The 25,999-nt window shown below is 28.2% G+C and overlaps 1 protein-coding gene across 6 annotated transcripts in view; it reads right to left on the minus strand.

Moving 5' to 3' along the window:
• The window catches only part of Srrm234 (Serine-arginine repetitive matrix 2/3/4), a 208,071-nt gene that overhangs the window by 124,830 nt on the left and 57,242 nt on the right, over positions 1-25,999 (minus strand). For all 6 annotated transcript variants that reach the window (XM_065514914.1, XM_065514913.1, XM_065514912.1 and 3 more), the window contains exon 3: positions 2,190-2,291. In XM_065514914.1, coding sequence (XP_065370986.1) covers positions 2,190-2,291 — 102 coding nt within the window. The remainder of the gene's footprint in view (positions 1-2,189; positions 2,292-25,999) is intronic.

Below are 25,999 nucleotides of genomic sequence, written 5' to 3' on the forward strand. Positions count from 1 at the left end.
ATGAGAAAATACAAAAAAAAATAAGCTAGGTTGTTGAAAAAATAATAAATAAATAAAAAATAAAAAACCTATATCTCAAAAAATTAAAATCAAATAGAAATTATATATACAATTGCCTTTTAATATTAACTTTAGGATCACCTTCAGGGATTCTAGACGGATAAATTGGAGACATTTTTATAGCAAGGGTCAGCTCGTTTTAAGTGATCTGCTACCGTTTGACATGGAAAGTGCGGTGAATTTTCGGTTTTAAGACTCATTCCTTAGGAACTTGCTTATATTATTTGAGTCTTTTCCGGTAAGACCAAAGCGTGTAGGCCACACTAAAATTTTGTAAGAGATAATTCTAATTGGTCAGACTAGAATTCCTTCGCAGATTTCAATTGTAGGTGTAACTCCGAAGTCTTAAGTCGTTAAGACTTACACCCACAATTCTGTTTCCAAGTAGGGACGAGTGGATTGGATCTAGTTCTTGAACGATTCCTAAGAAGTCCAAATCCAAACTAGAATAATGCGTTCTAGAATTAGTTGTGGAGCTATTATATTTTTCTCAATAAATATTAACAATTACAGAGGTTTTAGACATTTTAGGAATCAGTTTTTGAATATTAGTTTAAAAAATTAACTTGAAAATTATTTTATTTGTTATTATTTTTTTCAAATTTCTTTAGCACTTTTTTATCACATCTATTTTCAGTAGCGAGCATAAAAAACGCAACGCTATGCTATGTTCAATATGGTGGATGGCTATGTGCTATTTTCAACAGCACTGATTTTGCTTAAAAAGTTATCCAATTCTCCCCATCTGCTGTTTTTATATTCTTATTGATCATATGCAATTATTTTATGACATTTTGTCCAATATTTTTGTACGAGCAACTCTAAGAAAATTTACTTGATTTTTAAAATTTTGAAAAAGTAATTATAAAGAATTTTTAAAAACTATAGCATACAGAATGTCCGCAAGATTTTAAATTAGTAAAGAAATAAATAAAAAATCTTAAAATATTCTTGATTTTCGAACAATTCACCATATTGAACGGAAAATTCATCATTCGTTAATACTGTTATCCATTGTAGATTTCATATCCTTGAATCTATTAGAATTAACAGTAAATTATTGTATTGTAACAATATTATAGTTTTTAGCCATGTTTCATAATTATTTTTTTAAAGCAATTTAAAAATCTATTAAATTTTCTTAAAGTTGCATTTTATTTGCTAGCACAATTTTACCACTGATTTTTTTATTGTTATTTTGTTAATTGTATAATTATCCTTACGTACAAAAATATTGGACAAAATGTCATACAATAAGTGACTATGACCACAAAGAATATAAAAATAGCAGATGGGGAGAATTGTTATGAGTTATGAGAAATATAATACCAGTTGAAAATCACATAGCATAGCGTTGCAATTTTTATGCTCGCTACTGTATATTATTTTTATAATTTTTTTTTTTTATAATACACAAATTATTAACTCTCTCTGAGAGTTTTTATGCAAAGTTCAAAGAAGACCCGTTTAACGGCCACTAATTTCACAACTTTATTACATTTTTGATATCAATGCCAAAATAAAAGGTTATCAAATAAATATATTTTGTCGGTAAAAGTATTTCAACTTTCTTATTATTGTAAAATAACTAGTAATGATTTATTCCTTTATTTTGTACTTATATTAATATTAAGATTTAAATCTCGGGATTACAACTTTTTATTGTTCATTGTTAAAGGATAAAAATTAGCAATAATTGGATACTGAGTAAAAATATTATTTTTGTATTCTTATATGTTTGCGAATTAAAATATATTCTATCTATTTGACTTTAGAAAGTGGTTACTTGTATTTATTTATTTAAGAATATGAAAGTGCCGTATAAATTGTATCAAGTTTGATTGCAAACTTGTTAAAAGGGAAGTAGCTACAGAAAAATATTGATTATTTCAGTGAAAACTATTTGAAATAGTTATCACATATAAAACATTGAAATGTTCTGTATTTGAAATTATATAACAAGAATATTTGTACATAAAAAATAAAACAAAATAAGAAAAGAACAAATATTGTTATACCTTATATAATTACATAATCCCAAATTCACTATTTATTTTCATTTCGCCAAATATATTTATATTAAACATTTAAATAAAATAAGTATTGTTAACTAGACTGTCAATACTCACGCTATTCTACCAAATTCATCTTTTGGCAAATCAGTTTTTCCTTGTCCCATTAATTTTTGCCTGTAGGAATCAATTTTGGCCTTGATTTCATCGGTTGACAAACTGCAAAACAGAAAAAGTGGAACACCAAAATTATATTTTTACAAACAATAAGTAAAAACTAATTATAAACGTACTTTTTAACAAATTACTATCAATTTATTTTGATGAGTTAGTAAACTTAAATCACAATTTTTACATAGTTTTTTTTAATATTTGGAATACTGAATTTATTAGTACTTTTAGTTTGAACTTTAAAATTAAATTAAATACAATACTTATTTGTTTAAATTGAAATCTTAATGGGTTTTTGGTAGGTTGATAGTAGTAAAACCTAACAAAATATTTTTCTTGTATATGTTTTTAAAACATATAATGTTCTATGTTTGTGGTTGAACGTTTCTATCGATTATGAGGTGTGTTGACGATTTTATGTATTATAGTGTTGTGTACATGCAGCAAACGAAAGCACCATATGAACCAAGAGAGCAAATTTACAAATAATAATATTGCACTATTCCACCCCTTATTAAATTATAGTGCAGGTTGTTACATTTTGTTTCTGTGTATTTTGTGTTTTGAAGTTAGTGGGGAGAGGGAAGAGAAAAACTGAAATATAATTAACCTGAAGAGATTATTTACATTGTTTGAAAAAACAGAGAGCAAGTGAGAGTACTTATTTTAAGGGTAGATAACCTTTTCTAGGAAAATTTAAATTTGAGAAAATGTGCTGTTTTATACAAATGACAAATAAGATCCAGATAGTTGTAAATTTAAGTATTGTTACCTCTAACCAAAGAATAATAACAAGAAGTGAAACGCTGTCAAAAAAACCTAAGTCGGTTGTCATAAAAAACCTAACTCTTAGATTGTATTGGTAACATTTTGTTCATAAGTATTGGTTTTCAAACCACTTTCACCACACTCCTCAAACACACAGAGTTGTAAAAAAGCGACCTTAAAAATTATAACAAAATTTTATTACAGTTTAATTTAAAAATTCAAACAATTCTCAAATTATTTAATTTATTTTTGACCTGGAAATATTTTATAAATAGATTTTTTTGCTTATTATTCCATAATTTCTGCATAAATTAAACTTATTTTAATTGTTTTATTAATTTTCAATACGAAATTTTACAAATGTGGTTTTTTCAGTTTTAATTTCAACCCCCTAAAATTTAATGTCAAAAAAATTAAAAAAAAATATATTTTTCGTTTGTGCAAAATATGCATGTTTCGGTTACTTTAATGGTTTAAATTTGTGTGTTTGTGAAAGAGTGTGTTAGAATTGCAATTTTCAAGAAAAAGTTTTGAAGTTATATCTCTCTCTCAAGTGTGTTGAATTCACATACTACCTGTATGCAGCGTTACCATATGTCAAGTTTTCCCTTTTTTTGCAAGGTTTTTGACAAGGTGACAGCAGTGGCGAATTGAAATAAATACAGGCGAATTCACTTATTTTTTATATATAGAGTTTGACATACGGGCGTACGGGCGAATATTTTTTATATATGTAGTCTGACATTTGTGCGAGCAATTTCTATAATCAGCTGTGCTGCAGATGGCACCTTATTAAATGCACCTTGGTTTTTGAGATGCAAAAAGTTTTATTTAAAAAAAAAAAAAGTTTTTTTGGAAAATTGTAAATTTATGATATCAATTTCAAAATGATGTTCTCAAATTCATTTACTAAATATGGTAATTGATTTATTTAGGAGCTAAAGTGTCTTCACCACTAAATTCACATAAATTATCTCAGTCCAATTATATGTACGAATAGGGTTTTGTAATTTTAGTATGTATGTAGTTAAAAAAAGTTTTTTTGTTGAAAAAAAAGTTTTCTTTTTAGAAATAAAAAGTTTTCTTCAAAAAATGTATGGCAACACTGCCTGTATGTGAAAAAAGAGAGAAGTTGTTGTAGAAAAATTGAGAGGATTCCCTTCTTGTTATTCGTTGCCTCTAACAAATCCAATATTTATTTATTTATAAAGATTTATCATATAATTGCAAATTATAGGATAAAATATTTTATTGTGAGCAATAGCAACATAGGCCTTCAGCTCAATATGCTTAAAATAATTTAGGTATAGTTACAATATTAGAGTTAGAAAGTAGGTTTTATATTACATTATAAAGATTTGATTTTTTTAGGAATTTGGTTAGTAGCTCTATATTTTCAAAGGAAGGGTGAGACAGTGGATATAAAGGATCTGAGTTTTGAAAAATACTTATCCGGGAATTACGAGTTTTTGGACAATCACAAAGAAAGTGGGAAGGTTGTATTGGAAATGAAATATCACAATTGCAAAAAGGTGTACCATTGGAATTGAATAGTGATTCGTGTGTTGCTCTAGTGTGACCCAGGCGAAGTCGTACAAATTTAATGCAATCTAGTCTTTTAGCATTCGTTTGACAACTATGCATGAAATCGTAAATTGTTTTATGTTCACTGTTGATTCTTCTATACCATGATGAAGTTAAGTTGAAAATATTATTTCTATCTTCTTCTGAATATTTAGTTTCAATCAGTAAGTCCAGATCTTTACGGTAAATATTTTGTGTGGAACACAAGGGATGTTTAGCAGCATTTTTTGCTGAAGGGTCTGCATATTCATTTCCCTTTATACCATTGTGACCAGGTACCCAGACCAGTTTTAAGTCTGGAAATTTTTCAGTAAGGGTATTCCTAATTTGTGAAACGTAGTAGTCGTTATTCGATATATTCTGTATTGATTTCAATGCAGAAAGGGAATCAGAGCAAATTACAAATTTTCCTCTTTTTCCCTTTACATGTAATATTGCTTCATGAATAGCTATAAGTTCTGCCGAAAATATGGAGCTATGGGTTGGAATATTAGAGACTTTAATTATACTATTCCCTGTTGTAACACTATAGGTCGTCGAGTTGTCAGTTTTCGATCCATCAGTAAATAAGAATTTGTAATCTCATAATTCATCTTCAATCATCGCAAACATAATTTTGTATTGAGTAGAGTTTGTATCAGATTTAGATCGCTCATGTAAAGTAATATTAATTGATGTTGATTGAAACGACCAAGGTGGGAGTTGTTTCGATTTAGGAGTATTATTTTGCAAAGGTATGTCGAGTTTATTGCAGTTTTGTATAATTCTGTAAATGATCGATGGCACCTTGGGTATTTTCTTAGATCGTTTTACCTTCTTCGCTAATTGCGTGAGCAGTGTATTTGTTTCATACAAAAAGATTCGATAAAGTTTTGTTGTTGAAATTTCCCTCTGAGTATACAGGGGTTTAACCTTTGTTTCAAAAAGCATGTTTGTGATTGGTGTAGATCGAAATGCGCCCAAAGCAATTCTCATTGCTGAGTTCATTATGCATTCAAGTTTCCTGATTTGGGATTTAGGTGCATATCCAAAAACTGGTAGACCGTAATTAATCTTAGAAAGTATAAGGGCTTTAGAGATCGAAATGAGAAAGGCTGAGTTACAATTAAATCGCGAATTGGACAAGCATTTTACAATGTTAAGTCGTTGTGTCAGTGAAGAAGTAAGATAGTATATATGATCATTCCACCTGTAGCTCTTATTTATCATAATTCCTAGTATCCTTAGTGTGTCAACTCGAGTTATTGCTATGTTAGATGCTTGTATCCTAACATTGCAGTCCTTTAATCTACAAACGTGAAGATATTTACACTTTGTAGAAGAGAGTGTGGCACCAGATCCATCACACCATTCGCCTATATCTTTAAAGAGGTCGTCCAAGTTCAGCACAAAACTTTTTCTTCTGTCGCTTCTTATTATTAAATTAAAGTCATCGGCATAGGCACAAAAGTCAATTTCCTTATGTAGTGATATGACCGAACATAGTTTGTTGTAGGCGATTACGAAAAGAATGACAGATAACGGCGAACCCTGGGGGATTCCATTGTGTAGGGGAAAAGATTTCGAATAACAATTGTCTATACGGACAATTATTCTTCTCTTACTCATGAAATTCATAACATATCTAATAATATTAGGTCCCACTCTCCACTCGGCAAGCTGATTCAGTATTGGATGAAGCCCTATTTTGTCAAAAGCTCGTTCGAAGTCTAGCGAGATTACAGTTGCATGTTTCCGTAACGAGAGGCAATTTGCAATCTGATAGTCTGCATAAAGTAGACTATCAGTTGTCGAGCTTCCCCTTTTGAAACCAAATTGTCGGTTACTCAGTAGTTTGTTGGTATTAACAAACCACCATAACCTAGTAGCCACAATTTTGTCCAAAACTTTAGATAAACAGGGATTTAGAGAAATGGGACGATAAGATTTTATCATAGTCTTATCTGTTCCGGGCTTAAGAATGGGTATGATTACACTATTTTTGAATAGTTGAGGAATATAATTTAGAAATATATTGTTAAATAAGCTTAAAACCCTTTGTTTCAGTGAATATGGTAGCATTTTTAACATTGGATACGAAATCCTGTCTAATCCTGGAGTTTTTCCCCTTAGATTACCCAAGGTTGAAGAGAGTTCGGTGAAGTTTATATTGCCTTCTATTGTAAGTGCACTTGGACATGCTGTAGTTGGGGTGTAATTTTGTATTGAGCTATGTTTGTTTGCTCTGAAGTTATGCGAAAAGTTTGAATCTGAGGAGTTATCTGACAGGAACCTGCCAAATTCCTGTCCCATTTCCATTCTATCGTTTATCATAACATTCGGATTATCTATTTTACCTATGCAGTGTATTTTGTGTGTTGTTTTGTATCCGGTGAAGTTACGAATATTTGCCCATATTCTGTCAAGTGGGGTATTTGGGTTAATTGTAGACGTGAACCGAGAAATAGACTCTCTTTTCGCTATTTTAATTGCCCTCTTATACAAAGCATTTGATTTTTTATAGTTAAGAAGATTGGTTTGGTTAATGTTTCTTTTAAAAATATGCCAGAGTCTATTCTTTTCTACTTTAAGTTCTTCTAATTCCCTATTCCACCATGGGACCTTTCTTTGTCTATATCGGGACTGAGGAATGGATATATTAGCTGCCTCTATTATTATTTTACATATGTTTGCTGTTTCCCTATTAATATTTGTAGATAACGGTCTCTTGGTTTCGAAACTATTGCAGTAGTTCTGAAATTTAGGCCAATTAGCGTTTTTCACGTTGAATTTTGGCTTAATTAATGACCTATAATCTATATTTGCAGGAAATAGTGAAATAATTATCGGAAAATGGTCACTTCCAAAAAGATTGTCTGTTGTTTTCCATTCCGCTTGGGAGGCTAGACTTGGGGAGCAAAATGTTATGTATATATGTGAAAATGTTCCATGAGTGTTCAGGTGCGTAGGCGATTTATCGTTTAGTAAGACAAAATCAGATGTGTTGATAAAGTTAGCCAAAATAGTACCAGTACGACTGTTGGAGTTAGAGCCCCAAATTTTGTGTGGACTATTAAAGTCACCTGTAACAAGTGATTGTGTATTCGATGTAAAAACATTGTCAAGATTTCTACTATTAAAATTTGGTGAAGGTGGTAAATACGAGCTAAAAATTTTAAATTTACTTTTAGATGTTATCTCAACACATACCGTGTTAAAGTCCATTGGTACCCTAATTTCCTTTTGTTGTAAAGATTTATGAGCCAGTATTGCCACTCCTCCATACCTGGTAAGTGATGTGTTAGAAGCATACATAGAAAAGTTAATGGGAATGGGGTAGTTAGTTAGAGAATGAATGTGGGTTTCTTGGATACAAATTACTTTTGGATTGTATGATTTGATTAGAATTTGTAGTTCATTAAAATTATTTAGATAGCCGTTCATATTCCATTGTATTATGTTAAAAGACATTATAATTTACTGGCATATTTAATAATTTGATTATACATATATACAGTTAATGTCATTAAATAACAAAAAAATAACAGCCCTAATAATATATACTAGGATCGACCGGTGGCCGAAATTTGACCACTATTAAAGCGCTTTTTATATTGTGCATATCTAGAGAAAATAAGCTTTTAAACCATATATATTTCGTCAATATTGGTGGACAATAACATACTTAAAAGTGTACCACAAAAAAACGTGTAGCCTATTTATATATAAGATATGTATATGAGTTGTGATGAAATTAAATAGCTTAAAATAAGAGAGCGGATTAAAGAGAAATATTTTATAAATATGTATAAATGTGAGTAAACTAATAAACCAGAAAGATGAGTTTTTAAGTAGATATGATTTGACATATTGATGTACATTTGGTATAAGTTTATAATATTAATTTTAAATATAGAAGTTACATTTTTAATATGCGTAAATTCATTAAGAACAGCCGTTACTTGAGAACGTGAAATATTTATTACTTTAAAGAGAGAGAACATTGTGAGAGTGAAATATAAGAGAATATATTTGAAGAATATTTACAGCATTTATACATTTTAATTTTGAATTGAATTATGAACAATGAGAATGATATGGAATAAATTATAAGAGCAAATAGATGTGAAATATTTACAATGAATTTATGAATGGTTTTGATAATATAAGACGGGGGCTTATATTCGAAATTATCCAATTATCCATCGCATATAAGCCCACGAAGAGTATTTAAATTTTGACATGTTTCAATTATTTTTTAATAATTCTGCTAGATTTTCGAGTTGCCTCTTTTATTTGTTTTTTCAATCTGTTTGACGCATTTTTTGGTAAAATTATTGGGTCATTTCCTTTTAGTGTTTGGGATGAGTTACTTATCTGGTCAGTTTCCATTTCAGATGCTGAATTATCGATATCACTTATGATGTCAGAATAGTTTTTTACAAATCGTGGGTTTTTGATGTCTGTTGATGGTGCCGAATGGAAGATTGGTTGAAGCAAATGTAATTATGATAAGCCCTGTTTCAGTTAAATTGCCATTAACATTTTTTAGTATTTTGTTTACATATGTTACATTTTGGCTTTTTAATTCGTTTAAGATTTCGGTTTCATTGATTCCACGTAAGTCATTAGAATATATTATTCCCTTTGCGTAATTGAGACCAGGATGTTCTCTTATGTTTACTTTTATTTCTGGAGATAGTGCAATAAGTTTTATTAACTTATTAGCTTGAATAAAATTTTTTGTTTGGATAAGTATAGAACCGTTGAGTAGCTTTTTACATTGTTGAACCTCTCCTTCTGCAACATAATCTATAACCTTTTTTATTAAAAAGGGTGAGACTTTGGCAAGATTGTCACTATTATCAATTCTTTCCATTATCAAAAATTTTTCCCCGGGTGTAAGAATAGTTAATTGTTTGGTTTGGTCAAAACTTATATGTGGTCCTGTACCACCGCGATCCGGAGGTTCAGTCATTATATTTATTATAGGCTTTAATCCGGATTAATGTTTCTATATTTAATAAATTCGATTTTTTTTTTTTATGAGAATAATTGAAAACTAAACGATTTTTGTACACGTGTGTATATTTTAACAAACAATGCAATTGGTTGCGCTTGTGAGATCTGTTCACAGTGGACTGAACAAATCCAATATAAATATTGAATTTTATTGATTTTGTTCAAACAAATATTTTATAATTCTAATTTGAAAATAGTACATATTTTTTATTTCTTTTTTGATATATGCCTGACATTCTAACTTGTATCATGTTAAAAATCCATATACAGTGATGTGAAAAATAATAAGGACACTAATATGACATAACTGTGATTATAAATTAAGTAAAATTAGAGAATTTCCGATATATAACTGTACTTATTATACCCTTCACCTTCGTGAGAAGGGTATATATAAGTTTGTCATTCCGTTTGTAATTTCTACATTTTTCATTTCCGACCCTATAAAGTATATATATTCTGGATCCTTATAGATAGCGGAGTCGATTAAGCCATGTCTGTCCGTCTGTCTGTCTGTCTGTCTGTCTGTCTGTCCGTCTGTCTGTCTGTTGAAATCAGTTTTCTGAAGACCCCAGATATCTTCGGGATCCAAATCTTCAATAATTCTGTCAGACATGCTTTCGAGAATTTTGCTATTTAAAATCAGCAAAATCGGTCCACAAATGGCTGAGATATGAGGAAAAAACCAAGACAACCTCAATTTTTGACCTATTTTTTACCTATATCTGGATTACTAAGACATTAATAGACAATATGGATATCTAATGATAGATATTTCAAAGACATTTGCAACGACGTATATAAGACCATAGTAAGTTGGACCTACAATGGGTCAAAATCGGGAAAAAAATTTTGAACCCGAATTTTTTTAAAAAAAAAAAAAATTTTAAAAACAAAAAAAAAATTTAAAAAATTTAAAAAAAAAAATTTTTTAAAATTTAAAAAAAAATTTTTTTAAAATTTAAAAAAAAAAAATTTTTAAAATTTAAAAAAAAATTTTTTTTTTAAAATTTAAAAAAAAAATTAAAATAACAATCGAAAAAATTTTTTTTCCAAAAAATTCAAAAAACAACTGGAAAAAAAATTTAATTTTGTTTACCTAAAAATATTTAAAATTTTCAAGTATAATTTGGTGAAGGGTATATAAGATTCGGCACAGCCGAATATAGCACTCTTACTTGTTTTTAGGTAATTTAGTACAAAAACAAATTCTATTGCGTTTTTATTAAATTGTTTTAATTTTAATTATTTTAATAAATTAAACTTAAATAACAGATTCACCCTGTGAAAAAAAATAAGGACACTTCTTGTTATCTTCAAAATAGTAATAAAAAATAAAAAAAAAAATAAATTCAAAATAGATTTACACTAATTTCAGTTCTAATATGGTTCTACAATAGCTAATATTTTGTTGATGCGCCATTGTTGCTTAAAACTGCTTGGAATCATCTGGATATAATATCGATAAGTTATTGACAGACTGATACCGGAATATCAATCCATGCAGCCTGTAATAATTCCCAGAGCTCATCGCAATTTGTAGGACACTTTTCTCTGATTGATGTTTTGACTGTATTCCACAAATTCTCAATCGGATTTAGATCTGGAGACTGTGCGTGCCAGTCTAATAAATTGATTTTGTTGTTCTCAAACCATTTCTTAGTACACTTTTCGGAATAGCCACCGAAGTGGCATATTTTCTTCGACATATGATAGAATACAATTCTGGAGGATTTTGACATAATCCGTTGCTTTCATAATTCCCTGTATACGATATAGTGGCCCAACACAATAGTAGGAAAATTATCCCCATACAACGATATTACCACCGCCGTGCTTCACCGTCTTAAGAGTGTACTTGGGGTTGTATGCTGTATTAATTGGACTTCTTACTGTATGAAGATCTCGATCAGAATTAAATAAATTAATTATCGTCTCATCCGACCAAAGAATATTTCGCCATTTCTCTTGAGACCAGCCAGAGTGGAATTCAGCAAATTTTATCCTTTGTTACACGTTCTTTTTAAGTACTTTTCTAGCACTGCGAGCTTTCAGGTTCACTTTAATAAGTGTTTTCCGAATTGTTGATGAGTCGATGTTAACTTCAAATCATTTTTTATTTGTTTAGACGAAATAAATGGATTATTTTTAACACATCGAATGATCTTTCGTTTTACCGCTGGTGTAACTTTTGGTTTTCTACCACGCATTTCTTTAGAAGGAATCCATTTGACTGTATTGTCTACCATTGTTTTTGAAATTCCAAGCAACATTGAAATTTTTCTATAAGAATTTTCCGCTGGGTCACATACTAAGATTTTCCCATTTTTCTCTAATTGGCTTAAACAAAATAAATTATTTTTATATTGGAATGTAACGTGTTCTAAGTTACCTTCTTACCTTTTATACTTAAAATAATAACTTTCAATAACTTTTACCATATGTTTATTTTCAAATTGATGCGCTGTCCTTATTATTTCACACAGCTAAAAACAACCTCTCAACAATTAATAATTTTATATTATCAAATGCATGTCAATTTTAAAAAAAAATTTAACATAATAGGTTTTTGGATTATATTAGCTAAAATTAAGCACCGTTATTTATCAGCAATTCTTAGATTTTACTTACATTCTCACCAAATAATAATGTACCATATTAGTGTCCTTATTATTTTTCACATCACTGTAAATCTAACGTGACTATTTTTTTAAAACATGTGTTCATTTATATTTAGTTAGTATCGTAATTTTATATAGTATTTAAAATGTAATATGTACTTTAAATCCAAAATAAAAAATTTAAACGATTTCCCCCAAAAATAGCATCTAATATTCAATAATTTGTTCAATTTGTATCCAAAAGTCATAATAACTACTAAAATTTCCTTAAGCTATGTACAGACGGTTGTCAGATTTTACAATGTTGTCAGATCTGGCAAAAGGTAAATTGTCAGTTCAGACGATTGTAAGAAAAACTTACAATTTCATTGCAAGACAATAAATTTATCTGCCACACGGATAAATTTCAGTTCACACGGTTGTCAGATTGTTGTATGGCAAAAATTGCCAGATCCGTTGTTGTTAGACACTGCCAGAACTGTCAAATCATCAGTGCCTTGACCTGACTTTTTCCAAATTACAATTGAAAGAGGTGCGTGGATTTTCAATTATTTAATTCGTTTTCCAATTTTGTTTGTTTTTAAATAGTCTAACAATATAAATAAACTTCGCACATCTGGCAATAAAAAGTGTCTGACAATTTGCTTACAATAATCTGACAATGGCAACGTAATATGTTCACACGATTGTCAGATGTCTGACAATATTATTGTCTTACAATGTACTGACAATGCTTTTTCTGCCAACGTTGCAAAACAAAAATTTTAAGTTCACACGGAATGAAAATATTGTAAGATCTGACAACCGTCTGTACATAGCTTTAAGCTATGTATACAGATCTTACAACGTTCTCAGAAAAATGTTCAGTAAATGATAGGGTATTCAATTAATCGGGTTTAGGGTTTAATCGGTTAATCGAGCAAATAATTAATCGAGGTTTAGATTTATTCGGTTAATAATCGGTTAATTTAAAATTATTCGATTAACCGAATAATTTCTATTTTAATTTTAAATTGAAAATACAACAGCGAATTTTGTGTACAAAAACATAAAAAACGGCAAAAAAGGTATTTGAAATCATTTTTGTGAACATATCGCCTATTTGCTGCAACAACGTCATAACTCAAAATCCTTGTTTTTTGAACTGAGTAATACAAAATTATCAGTTTTCAAAAAAGTCAATTATTTTTTGTATGAGAGTATTTTTTTTGTTGTAAACATCAAAATTAAAATTCATGTTTTCTCGTATATTTGATAAGTAAAAATTTATTTAAAATTTATTTAAGAAATAGTAAAATGTCATAAAACATTCAAAGGCGTTTTTATTGAAACAACTTTTTTTTAATTATGACGTTGTTGCAGCAAATGAGCGATGTGTGAGTTTTTAGGGTTTTAGTGAGATCTACTGAAATAATCTTTTATAAAAAGAATATAATTTAAAAGATTTTTTTCTTTAGATTTAATAAAACTTTTCTTGGAAAAACACTCTCTCGATGATTGTATATGTTGGAGAAATCAAAAGCATGATAAAGAATACATATTCCTTTTTAGATTGCTTTAGATTTTGATTAATTTAATAGTTTCGTTTAGTTATGATAAGAGACTCATTTCAAAAAAAGTTTCGTCTATACATGTAAATACAAACAAAGTTTCAAAGACATGTAAATTAAATATGTGAGTTGTTATACATACTCGAGTATTGTGATCACCAGGGAAACCAAAATATGCAAATGCATGTTTTTTCTGGTGAGTCTAATGGGCACATGGATAAGATATTTACACGTTTCAGAACTATTTAAGAATTTTGGCATCGATTTGTTAGTGCATATTTTTGCATATTTTGCCCTTAAATGCATATTTTTGCATATATTTGTTTTAGGAGCATATTTATGTCATATTTTTGCGTTTTAGAGCATATTTTACTGTTTAATAGCATATTTTGACTTTATCAAAAACAAATTTTGTCTTACTTATTTTCGCTGTTGTGTTACAGGTTTTTACTTCCTTTGTTTAAAATTCTAAATTGAAAAATATATTTGTTTTAATATAAAATAAGCTCTATTTTAATAATAGCGCCATCTAAATATCAAATATTAGTTCTAATTCAAACTCAACCGTTCTAAGTGTTAAAGAAATATTATCTTTTAAATTCGCTCCATAACATCAATTGATGTCGAAAGAATATTTTCTATGATAAAAATGTTTTCAGATCCAATAGACAACGATTTTTATTTGAAAATTTAAGTCAACATTTTGTAATTACAATAATAATCTTAATTGAAGAAGTGACTTTATATTTATATAAAATATCATCAAAAAATACATCTCGAGGACTTTTCATAACTTAAGTTCCTATTGTTTTTATGTTGTATTTATTTTTTGATATACTTTTTAGTTCTTGTTATTTTTGTTTATTTTATGTTACTTTACCTTTTTAGAAATGAATTGCATTGATTTTTTTAAATAAAAGTATACTTTTTGGTTAACAATTATGTAAAAGTTTGTTTTTTAAGAGCATATTTTTAAATTTTAAGAGCATATTTTAAAGTTTTTACTGCATATTTAAAGCGCTTAAAACGCTTTTTTAGAGCATATTTCCGGTTTCCCTGGTGATCACTAATCATGTTTATTGAATGTTCCAAAAATATCTAATTTTAATTTGAAATTTGTATTTGAATTGAAAGGGAAAAATAAATACAAGAAAATTGTTTAAAGTGCAAAAAAAGGAATTTCGGTTAATCGGTTAATCGACACAAATTAATCGGTTTATTTGTTATTTGAAAATCGGCAATTTTAAATTATTCGAACAGTTAACCGTCCAAAATGAATCGGTTAACCGATTAACGGTTAATCGATTGAATATCCTAGTAAATGGTTAACCAACCATGTGAACTTATATTGAAACATGTGGTTGTTAACCATTTACTGAAGATTTTTCTGACAACGTTGTAAGATCTGACAACCGTGTATTCATAGCCTTAGAGCTAGTTTCTTGCTCGTCAGTTAAACGTAGCTTAACACGCTGTTATATTAAACCTGAAACATATTTTGCCGGGATTTAACCAATGATTGTGTTTCTCACTAGTGGATTAATTTTGTAAGCATTGCCATACTTTTCAGTCAAATCACATGTGTTTTCTCAAAATTTTTCATATAAATGTGGCAATACTACATAACTTTTTTTTGTAAATTTTAACTTTGCAAAAGAAAAAGTGACATTAAAGTACATATATAAAATGTATATTAAAAATTATATTGATGTTAATAAACAAAGAATAATAACAAGAAGTGAAACGCTGTCAAAAAAAACCTAAGTCGGTTGTCAAAAAAAACCTAACTATATGAATGTATTGGTAACATATTGTTTATATGTATTGGTGATAAAACCACTTTCACCACACTCCTCAAACACACATAGTTGTAAAAAAGCGACCTTAAAAATTATAACAAAATTTTATTACAATTAAATTTAAAAATTTGAACAATTCTCAAAATATTTATTTTATATTTGACCTGGAAAGGTTTTATAAATAGATTTTTCATCTATTTATTCAATAATTTCTGCAAAAATTAAACTTATTTGAATTTTGTATTAATTTTCAATACGAAATTTTACAAATGTGTTTTTTCAGTTTTAATTTCAACACCCAAAAATTGAATGTCAAAAAAAAATAAAAAAAATATTTTTCGTTTGTGCAAAATATGCATGATTCGTTTAATTTAAGCGTTTAAATGTGTGGAAAAAAATTAAAAAATTGTATGTGTTTGTGAAAGAGTGTATTAAAATTGCAATTTTCAAGAAAAAGTTTTGAAGTAAAATCTCTCTCTCAAGTGTGTTGAATTCACATACTATCTGTATGTGAGAAGAGAGAGAGGTTGTTGTTGTAGAAAAATTGAGAGGCTTCCCTTCTTGTTATTCTTTGTTAATAAAGCAAATTAAAACAAAGAGCTGCTGTGCTGAAATGTTTATTTTATTTTTCATCTGTTTGTGCTTTGGCATTTTATCATCTGTTTGTGCTTTGGCATTTTATACTTAGGTTTAACTCGCCAATTATGCTCAGTTAAACCGAGATTATATAGTAAATAAACAATAAGTGAGAAACACAATTTTTAGTTTAATTTAGGCTTAAGCGAAGAATGTAGATTATCTTTATCTCAGAAACTAGCTCTTAATGTTTTCATTTGGTTTGTGTGTGTTTTTAGAAATTGTTTGCGTTAAATTTTTCACATTTTTATTTCATAAAATTATTTTTTTTTTTTCAGAAATAAACTTTTCAAATTGATTTTTTTCAACAAAACTGGAATTCATTTTATTTTTTTAGACATTTTTAATTTTCTTTTGTTTGACATTTTAGGGAAATTATAATTGAGAACATGCATTTTAAATTTTTTATGAGCAGGTTGTGAAATGGATAGCAATAGTGATATTGAGGAAAAAATAAATAGCGGAGTTTTTCAATTACTACAAAAACGTTAGGGTAAAAGCGCAATATGGGAAAATTTTGCTCAAATTCTAAAGGATGACGAAACAATTCTAGACGGGTTTGTATGCTGCCGCTCCTGTAAACATATATTTAAGTATATTGGGCGACAGTCATCCAATCTGAATCGTCATAAATGCCACATTTTTTTATTTTTTCCTACACACATTTTTATCAGCTATTTGTACTTTCGGATTTATTGCAGATATTAATCCGCAAATATTGGACGGTTAAACTAGCAAATATAAAAAAATCGACAACCCAAAAACAACATCCGCTGATTAAACTTAATTTAATCTCCAAATTTCTAGTCAGAACCCCGCCTGAGGCCACAATAATTACATTATGCCATTTGCTAATTAACCTTATTAGCAGTATGTTTCAATTGTGTCAAAAAGAGATCCAAATTCGGTTTATTTTGTGAAAAGTAGTTTTTGCACTATTGAATCCATTTTGGCACAATATATACATCAATTTGGCACTAAATATAAATGTTCAAATCCCATCACTGCCTCATAATGAGTATTTTAATGTTCGTAACTCGGCAACACTGAAACACACTACCTCATATGAGTATTTGAATGTTCGTATTCGAATCATACTTATTTTGTTTTGCATATACAAATTGAGTTTAGTAGAGTCGAAATCAACAACGACATAAATGTTGTTAAGTATGAGTATGATGATTACCTCAAACTTTACGAGTGGATATGAGTCTCGACAACATTAGCTATGTTCAATAACTAAAAGTTGTTACTAGTTAGTAACAATTGTTACTGGAAAAGCTTTCATTAACTCCAGTGATGTTAACTTTTTAATTTCGATTACCGTACAGCCCTAAAAAAATTACCGTTTTTTAGGTAAAATTACCGTATCCAAAGTTTAGTACAAAAATAATAATATTTTCTTATTGAAACAGGTTTATATTTATAATTCAATATATCGAGGGCCTATATTCAAAACTCTCTATTTTAAAAAACAACTTTTCAGGAAAGCCAAAATACTGTTTTTTGTCGCGTATTACTTGAGTTATTAAAATTCGGTATGCTAGAGGGTTTTTCTTCTCAAAATATTCAATGTGTATATAAAAATTAAAAGATAGAGGATTTTGCATTTTAATAGAATTAAATTATTTTGATTTCATTTATGCCATCTGTCAGTTTTTAACGTGATTTATTAAAGATAACGGCTAATAATACAACATAAGATAAAAAATAAAAAAACTTTAAAAGTAGACACTTTTTAAGCAAACTCCAACTTTAACCATTTATTTTTATGCCATGGATATACAGTACGAGACACAAATGTGTAAATAAATTTGGAAATATCTATAATTTGAATTTTTATGCTCAACATTTACCAATCTGACAATATTTTTTACACAATATGAAGATCATGATTAGTGAAGTATAGCAATACAAAAAAATTAATTTCAAGTAATGGCATTTAAATACCAGGATATCAAAAAGTTAAAAACTGAATTACACAATTTTGTCGCATTTTCTTTAAAGTTAAATAAACTTGTTATTATTATTTAGAAAAAGAACAATTTTAATCAATTTCATTAATGACAGTTAGTTAAAACATGTTACTAGTTAACAATTTACAATTTTTTAAGGAATATTGAATATGAAGAAGATTATCACCGAAGTTGCAAATTCTGTTACCGAGCAGCTGAAAAATGGTATCTCCCATCGAAAAATATCCACCAAATTCAATATTTCTATTAATCTGTTGAGAACATAGCGAATATATGTGGTTTGGCTTTTCCAGCACCAATTTGTGGACGGAATTCAATTCTATTGTTAAAAGATGGTCTCACTGTATAACGTCTAGTTGCATCAGTAGAAGAAAATAGTCCCCGTGAGGTACAACCAAAACTATATTCATGCTACCAAATTAAGATTTCAAAACGTGCATCTCTTAGAGAAATCAAAAGATGTGGTTTTTATGCAATAAAGATTGTTAAAAAACCTCGTTTAACTGAAAGACACAAGTCTCTTCGACTAACATTTGTAAATTTTTTTAAGAAATGGACCTTTGATGATTGGGAAAAAGTTATCTGTACAGATGAATCGAAAATTAACCATTTTAGAACTGATGGACCAAAATATGACTACCAAAAACGAAATGCGCCATTAAAAGACCATGATTTTATGACGACTATGAAATATGGTGGTGGAATATTGCCATTTTGTGGTTGTTTTTCTGCGAAAGGTGTAGGAAAACTCCATAAAATTGGTAGTAATATGAATGCAGAAATGTATATAGACATTATCAAGACAACAGATGTGGATAGTCTGAATGATTGGCGTGGACAAATTGACAACACTGTGATACTACAAGATAACGACAACAAACATAAGTCTAAAAAGACGCTTAATTTTTTAAAAACCGCCAAAATTACATTGCTAGATTGACTCCCACAATCTCAGAATTTAAATCCGATTGAGAATTTGGTGCGAATTCTAAAACGTCGCGTTTATAATTATCAAAATGCATTTAGAAACACAACTCAGCTCTAGGAGCGCTCCCATGATATCTAGGGATCTATAATGCAAGAAGAGTGTCGCAAACTGGTGGAGAGTATGCCCTCCAGAATTCAGGCTGCCATTGACGCGAAAGCAGGTTATTCGAAGTACTAAAAAAGTTACTTTAGTAATCTGCGCCAAAAGTGTGTAAATGGGTTGCAGTTATTTTTTTTAGATTACTGGAGTATAATTAAGGAAATATTTTATTTATTTAGTCCTAAAATATCCTTAATAAATATTGTTTAAAAAAACACAAAACGTTTCTTTATAAACATTGCACTTTAAAAATGGTGTCACAAAGTGTAAATATATGACCATCATTTACACATTTTTGTCTTACACTGTATTTGAAAATTATTTGTAAGAAATTCACACCATAGATGAGGGCTGTTTTACTGAACATTTTACTATCAAAAAGTAATTTTCGTGAATATCAAAGATAGTGGGTTTTGAATATAGGACCATGTTTGTAAAACAGCAGAATGCCATTTTTATCAACATCATTTATTTGCCTTATAATATAAATTCCGTATCTATTTATTTAAATTCATCCATTTCAACAGCTTCTGGGAAATGCCAAACTAAAGGAATTATAGAAATATTGGTATCGAACAATTGGGGATTTATTACGATCAGTTTTTAATACTAATTTGTATGTTGAAATATCCATGAAAATATCCATGAAAGACTTGCGATTACTTTACCTCGTAGATATATTTTGTCTAGTGGTAGTTGGTTATCATCATCCTCAAAGTTTTATGATTATTTTAATGAGAAATATGTACATTATATGTAGACACATTATGGAAATATAACGTTTAGGATATAATTTTTAAAAATTTAAAATTTTTAAAATTACCGTACAAATGTAGAAATTACCTGCGTACCGTACGGAGGTCTAAATTACAGTACAATACGGTAATTACCGTACGGTTAACATCACTGGATGAAATTATACAAAATAAACGAATTTTTAATTTAGGTTTATTTTAACATTACATGTTATTTCTCTCTGTGTAGTGTCACCTATACATATGCACATAGTAAATCCTCTCTATCCGCCGGTCTATGATATAAACCAGTGATCAAAGTAAATTAATAAAGTAGACTCAGTACAAAGCAAAGTAAATTAATAAAGTAGCAACAGTACTACAACAAATACAACATTTACAAAAACCACAAGCAATTTTGTTTTTGGTTTAAGGTCTGAGCTGTCAAAGTTGCCTGTTGTTGTTTTTGCTTTTGGGCTTGTTGTATTTTTCGCCACAAGAACCACTTATCCCCAAATTTAAATTTTTCATCCCCGAAATTCCCCAAAAAACAGTTTGTGATATCCCCAAAAATCCCCAGTGAAAATAATAGTTTAATTTTAATTCATACAGATTTATATATACTTTGTTTTACAATTCTTTTTATTTATGTAGTACAATAATTTAAAAAATAAAATGTATAATATATAAAGGTTATTTATTTACAAAAATGGAAAATTAAACTCTGATTTTTCTACACTTTTACACCAGAAAAAAATCCATAAAAAGTTGTATTTTTAACAAATTATAACCAAGTGCAAAAAAGTTCAGAGTGTAATTTTCCATTTTATTTTGAAATGAATACTCTTCCTTATATACATTTAAATTTCAGATTTTATTCCATAAGAAATACCTTGAGCCCAATCTTCACTTTCCCAGGTGGAATTATGCTTTTTTGCAGTTGCAATTTTTTTATTGCCGTTTTTAACAATACAAATTCTTCTTCTAAAACAAACATTCACGTCTATTGATAACACATAATAAAATTTGTCGACTAACCAGACTTAAATTTGTAGTTCAATGTTTTCTATTGATTTAAAATAAACTCCTACATAAATTAAATAGAACAATTCAGTAAATACGAAAACTAAAACGAAAAAATCAAAATCCCCAAAACATACAATATTGCCCCAACTGTTCCCCATATCCCCAAACATCATTGATATAAACTATCATATGTATATGATATGCGTTTGTATATTATGATAATATCGTTTTCAATAATAATATACTATATTATAATCGCCCCCATAAGGTAATATCGGTTTTGGTATTATATAGTTTTCTGGTTTATTTCGATAATACAAGTATAAGTTTTTTCTGGCACACTCTCAACACAATTTGTATAATATCAGTTTGTACGAATTGTTCGCAAAAAAGTGCAGTACAAAATAAACGATTAAAGTAACTACAATATATTTTTTAATTTTATGTAAATAATTTTTTGTGAGTGGAATTTGAATCATATTTGGCCTTTAGGGCTTGATTCTGAATAAATGAAATAAATAAATACATCTAGATTACTTAGATGTACTAAGCGACAATTGTGTTCACGCTAGTTTACATGGGATGTATAAAGTAACCAATTGACAAACAAACAAAATCTGTACAATGCTTAAAGCCAACAAATTATTTTTTGTAACTCGATTTTTTTAAATTTTTGCTAATGTAGATTCGAAATATTCAAGTATTTATTTGTTTTTTGTTAAAGTACTGAAACAGTTTAAACAGTACATTATCTAAAGAAATGCAAAATTGCTGTTATAATTTACATCAAATATTTTTAAAGAACTGTAAAAATCAGAGACCAAAAATAACTTTTATTAATTTTTTTTAGACGGAAAAAGTTAGGCATAAATCAATGAATAATTTTCACGTTTTTAAATAAGAGTTATTCAAAATATTTTTTTTCGTTGCTCATAACTTTTATTTTCAATTTATATTTTTTTATGTTGCTCATAACTTTTATTTTCGATTTATATGTTTTTAAGTTGCCTAATAAGAGTTATTCTCATGCATTGAACACATTGAAGACAGCAGGCTACACGACTACACGAACACAAATTCTGCTGGCTGGAGTTGTAGTCGTGTGGCAGCTACTGAATTATTTTAAAGACGACAGCTACAAAGTAAACAGCTGATTTATAATTCAGTGGTGCCACTTTAATAAAAAATAACCATACAAAATTCCAAAGTAATTAAGATTTAAACAATTATTTTGAGTAAACATATATATATGGTTGTAATTAATTATGTACCTGTTATTAATTTACATCAATATGGTTATCAAAAACTTCTCTTAATTAAGTAAAAAAAATATATTGATTTACATTTTTTATTATATTAGCAACACTATTTCTGCTTTGTAGTTGACAGAAATAGAAATTAGTTTAATTCGGCTACAGCGGCAAAAGCAATCGTGTGGTCGTGTAGCTGTGCTGTCGTCAAAAGAATCGTCTTCATATAAACGTGTGTATTCTAATTTTGACAGATTGCAGTTGGTAGCCTGCTGTCTTCAATGTGTTCCATGCATCAAGAATATTTGTTTTCGTTGCTCATTACTCAAAAGAATTTTTTTTCGTCGCATTGCTTGCATATTTTTAGAACTTGTTTTTATTGTGTGTTTTTTATTTACGAAGAATTTAGTTTCACAAACAATGTTTTGTCCATCAAGAAAATGTTCTTTCAACAGAAACCTATGTAGCCGGCACTGCATCCCAGGAAAAAAATTTAAGCTGTTCAAGAATAATGGAAATTCATTTTAAATACCTTTCTAAATTATAATAAATTTATCATAACCGAACCCATGAAAAATCACTTCCAATACTCTCATTCAACTCTAATATAGAAATTGCAATATTTCACTATAATTTGGTATTTTTTAGGATTTAAAATGGACGAGTATTTTATTTTTTATTTCTTACAATAAACATTCAAAATAACATTATAGTTATTAAATATTTATGTTTAATATTAAATTGTAACATTTTCGTTAATAAATTAATTTATTACTTTAAAGTAAAAAGAGTTGACAACTTAGCGGATTTTAAAAAGGTCATTCGCTGTTTCTAAACTCTATGAAGGAATTTTAATGAAACTTAATTTTTTATTTGTATTTTTTACGTCTAATTTTTATATCAATTTCACATTTAAAAATTATTTTCAATATCAATAGAATATTTGAAGTTTTAGGTCTGTTAATTTACTTTCCCAGTAAATACTTGCAACGAGAGAATAAAATCAAAATTTACAAAATTACTCTCTTAAAATCTCAAAAATAGTAAAAAGTAAATGAACGCTTTCCCAGTAACAATTGTTTTATACACACAATTTTCATATTTTATTCCTTTTAAAATGTATAAATACTCACATTTTCTTCAATTTTATTGAAAATTCTTTTTTTTTATATTTTTTCACCACAAAAATAAAATTGAAAATAAATAAACAATAACACAAAACATGAAATATAAGCTGCTAACTATTACGAGTTCAAAATAGAACTTGTAATAGTTTGCAACGAGAGAGCACTATCTAAAATTTATACGCTCTTGAATTTTTCTCTACTTGCAAGTTTTTTGAGTTAATGAACGCTTTTCCAGTAACAATTGTTACTAACTAGTAACAACTTAGCTTTTTTCTTTTAGAAAATCCACATAATTGAAATAATGTTGTACACCGATGGAAATACGTATTAGAATCATGCACTATCATTAATTTAAAGCACTCATTTGAGCTAATGTTGCAGATCAATGAAAAACCTAACCTATTCACTGAACTTTCATTGGTTTCAAGCACAAACCGATTCCGACAATGATTGGATTCTATGACAATTCCGACTGGACAATATGAACCAATTTTCGTAAAAATGGAAAAGTATACTTTTTCTCTTACCAATATTGCTACAAATCGGCTTATACGTCCAGTCTCACGGGCTTAAAGCTGTATATTTCAGATATAGCTGCTAATAACTCTTGCGATGTATTGTCTTCGTCATCTCCTGAGATAAATCCACTTCAAGTTCTCTAATTGATGTTCTGAGCAACGATGACGTATTTAGATTCGTCGATTCGTCAACTAGAAAATCGTATATTGGTTGAAGTGGAAATACTTCAGGAGAAGTTACCGAAATATTTTTCCCCTGAAAAAGAAATTTGAAAGTAAAAAAAGTTTGTTTACTTAGCAATTTGCTGCTTTGGTCCTTTGAAAAACATATAAATCCAAAATAAAAGTTATGAGCAGGGAAACCGGAAATATGCTCTAAAAATACGTTTTAAGCGCTTTAAATATGCAGTAAAAGCTTTAAAATATGCTCTTAATATTTAAAAATATGCTCTTAAAAAAACAAACTTTTACATAATTTTTAACCAAAAAATATACTTTTATTTAAAAAAATCAATACAATTCATTTCTAAAAAGGTAAAGTAACATAAAATAAACAAAAATAAGAACTAAAACAAGTATAACAAAAAACAAGTAAGAGTGCTATATTCGGCTGTGCCGAATCTTATATACCCTTCACCAAATTATACCTTAAAATTTTAAATATTTTTAGGTAAATAAAATTAAATTTTTTAATTTTTTGGAAAAAAAATTTTTTCGATTGTTATTTTAATTTTTTTTTTGTTAAATTTAAAAATTTTTTTTTTTTAAATTTTAAATTTTTTTTTTTAAATTTAAAAAAATTTTTTTTTGTCTTTTAAATTATACCCTTCTCACGAAGGTGAAGGGTATAATAAATACAACATAAAAACAATAGGAATTTAAGAGAGGTATTTTTTGATGATATTTTATATAAATATAAAATCACTTCTTCAATTAAGGTTATTATTGCAATAAATTACAATATATTGACTTAAATTTAATAAAAATCGTTGTCTATTGGATAGGGTATTCAATTAATCGGGTTTCTGGTTTAATCGGTTAATCGAGCAAATAATTAATCGGGGTTTATATTTAATCGGTTAATAATCGGTTAATTTTAAATTATTCGATTAACCGAATAAATTCTAATTAAATGTTAAAATGAAACTAAATCGCGAATTTTGTGTACTTATTGAAGTATTTTATTAATAAAAAGAACAAAAACATATAAAATAAAAAAACATAACAAATCAACCAAAAAGTAAATAATTTTCTCTAGTTTTAACCATCCGTTAGTCGCAATAATTTGCAATCGAGACTAGTCGCAATGTATCAAATTCTTCACTTTTTATTTCGAAAACAAAAACAATATTAAATGCAATGTATTTAAAAGAGTAATATAAAAAAAATTGCAGCATAAAATAATATTATCAAAAAATAGCTAAAAATTTAGGGTGTTTAAAAAAATTGACAATAAAAACATGTTTGACAACCAGATCAGTTGCGAGTAACGGAGGGTTAATAAAAATTGTCTTGGAAAAAACTCTCTCGCTGAATGTAGATGTTGGAGAAATCGAAAGTAGGACATGATAAAGAATAGCCAATTTGTCAGTTATTTTTTTAGTTTTTTCTAAGCATATAAAATCCTCCATTATACCATTGGAGTCCTTTTTGGACTTTTTAGATTTTAAACACTTTTAATAATTTCGATAAGTTCTGATAAAAACTCGCTTCAGTAGTGTCTCCAGTTTCGTCTACTATCATGTTCTCATCCGACAATTACATGTAAATTAAATATATCAGTTGTTATACTCACTAAACATATTTCTTGAATATTCGAAAAAATATGTAATTTTACTTTGACATTTGAATTAAAATGGAAAATTAAAAACAAAAAAAAAATATGTTAAAGAGCAAAAAAAATAAATTTCGGTTAATCGGTTAACCGACACAAATTAATCGGTTTATTCGTTATTTGAAAATCGGCAATTTTGAATTATTCAAACAGTTAACCGATCAAAATTAATCGGTTAACCGATTAACGGTTAACCGATTGAATACCCTACTATTGGATCTGAAAACATTTTTATACATAGAAAA

This window comes from Calliphora vicina, unplaced genomic scaffold (assembly GCF_958450345.1).
Source record: "Calliphora vicina unplaced genomic scaffold, idCalVici1.1 scaffold_18, whole genome shotgun sequence".
Classification (NCBI taxonomy): Eukaryota; Metazoa; Arthropoda; class Insecta; order Diptera; family Calliphoridae; genus Calliphora; species Calliphora vicina.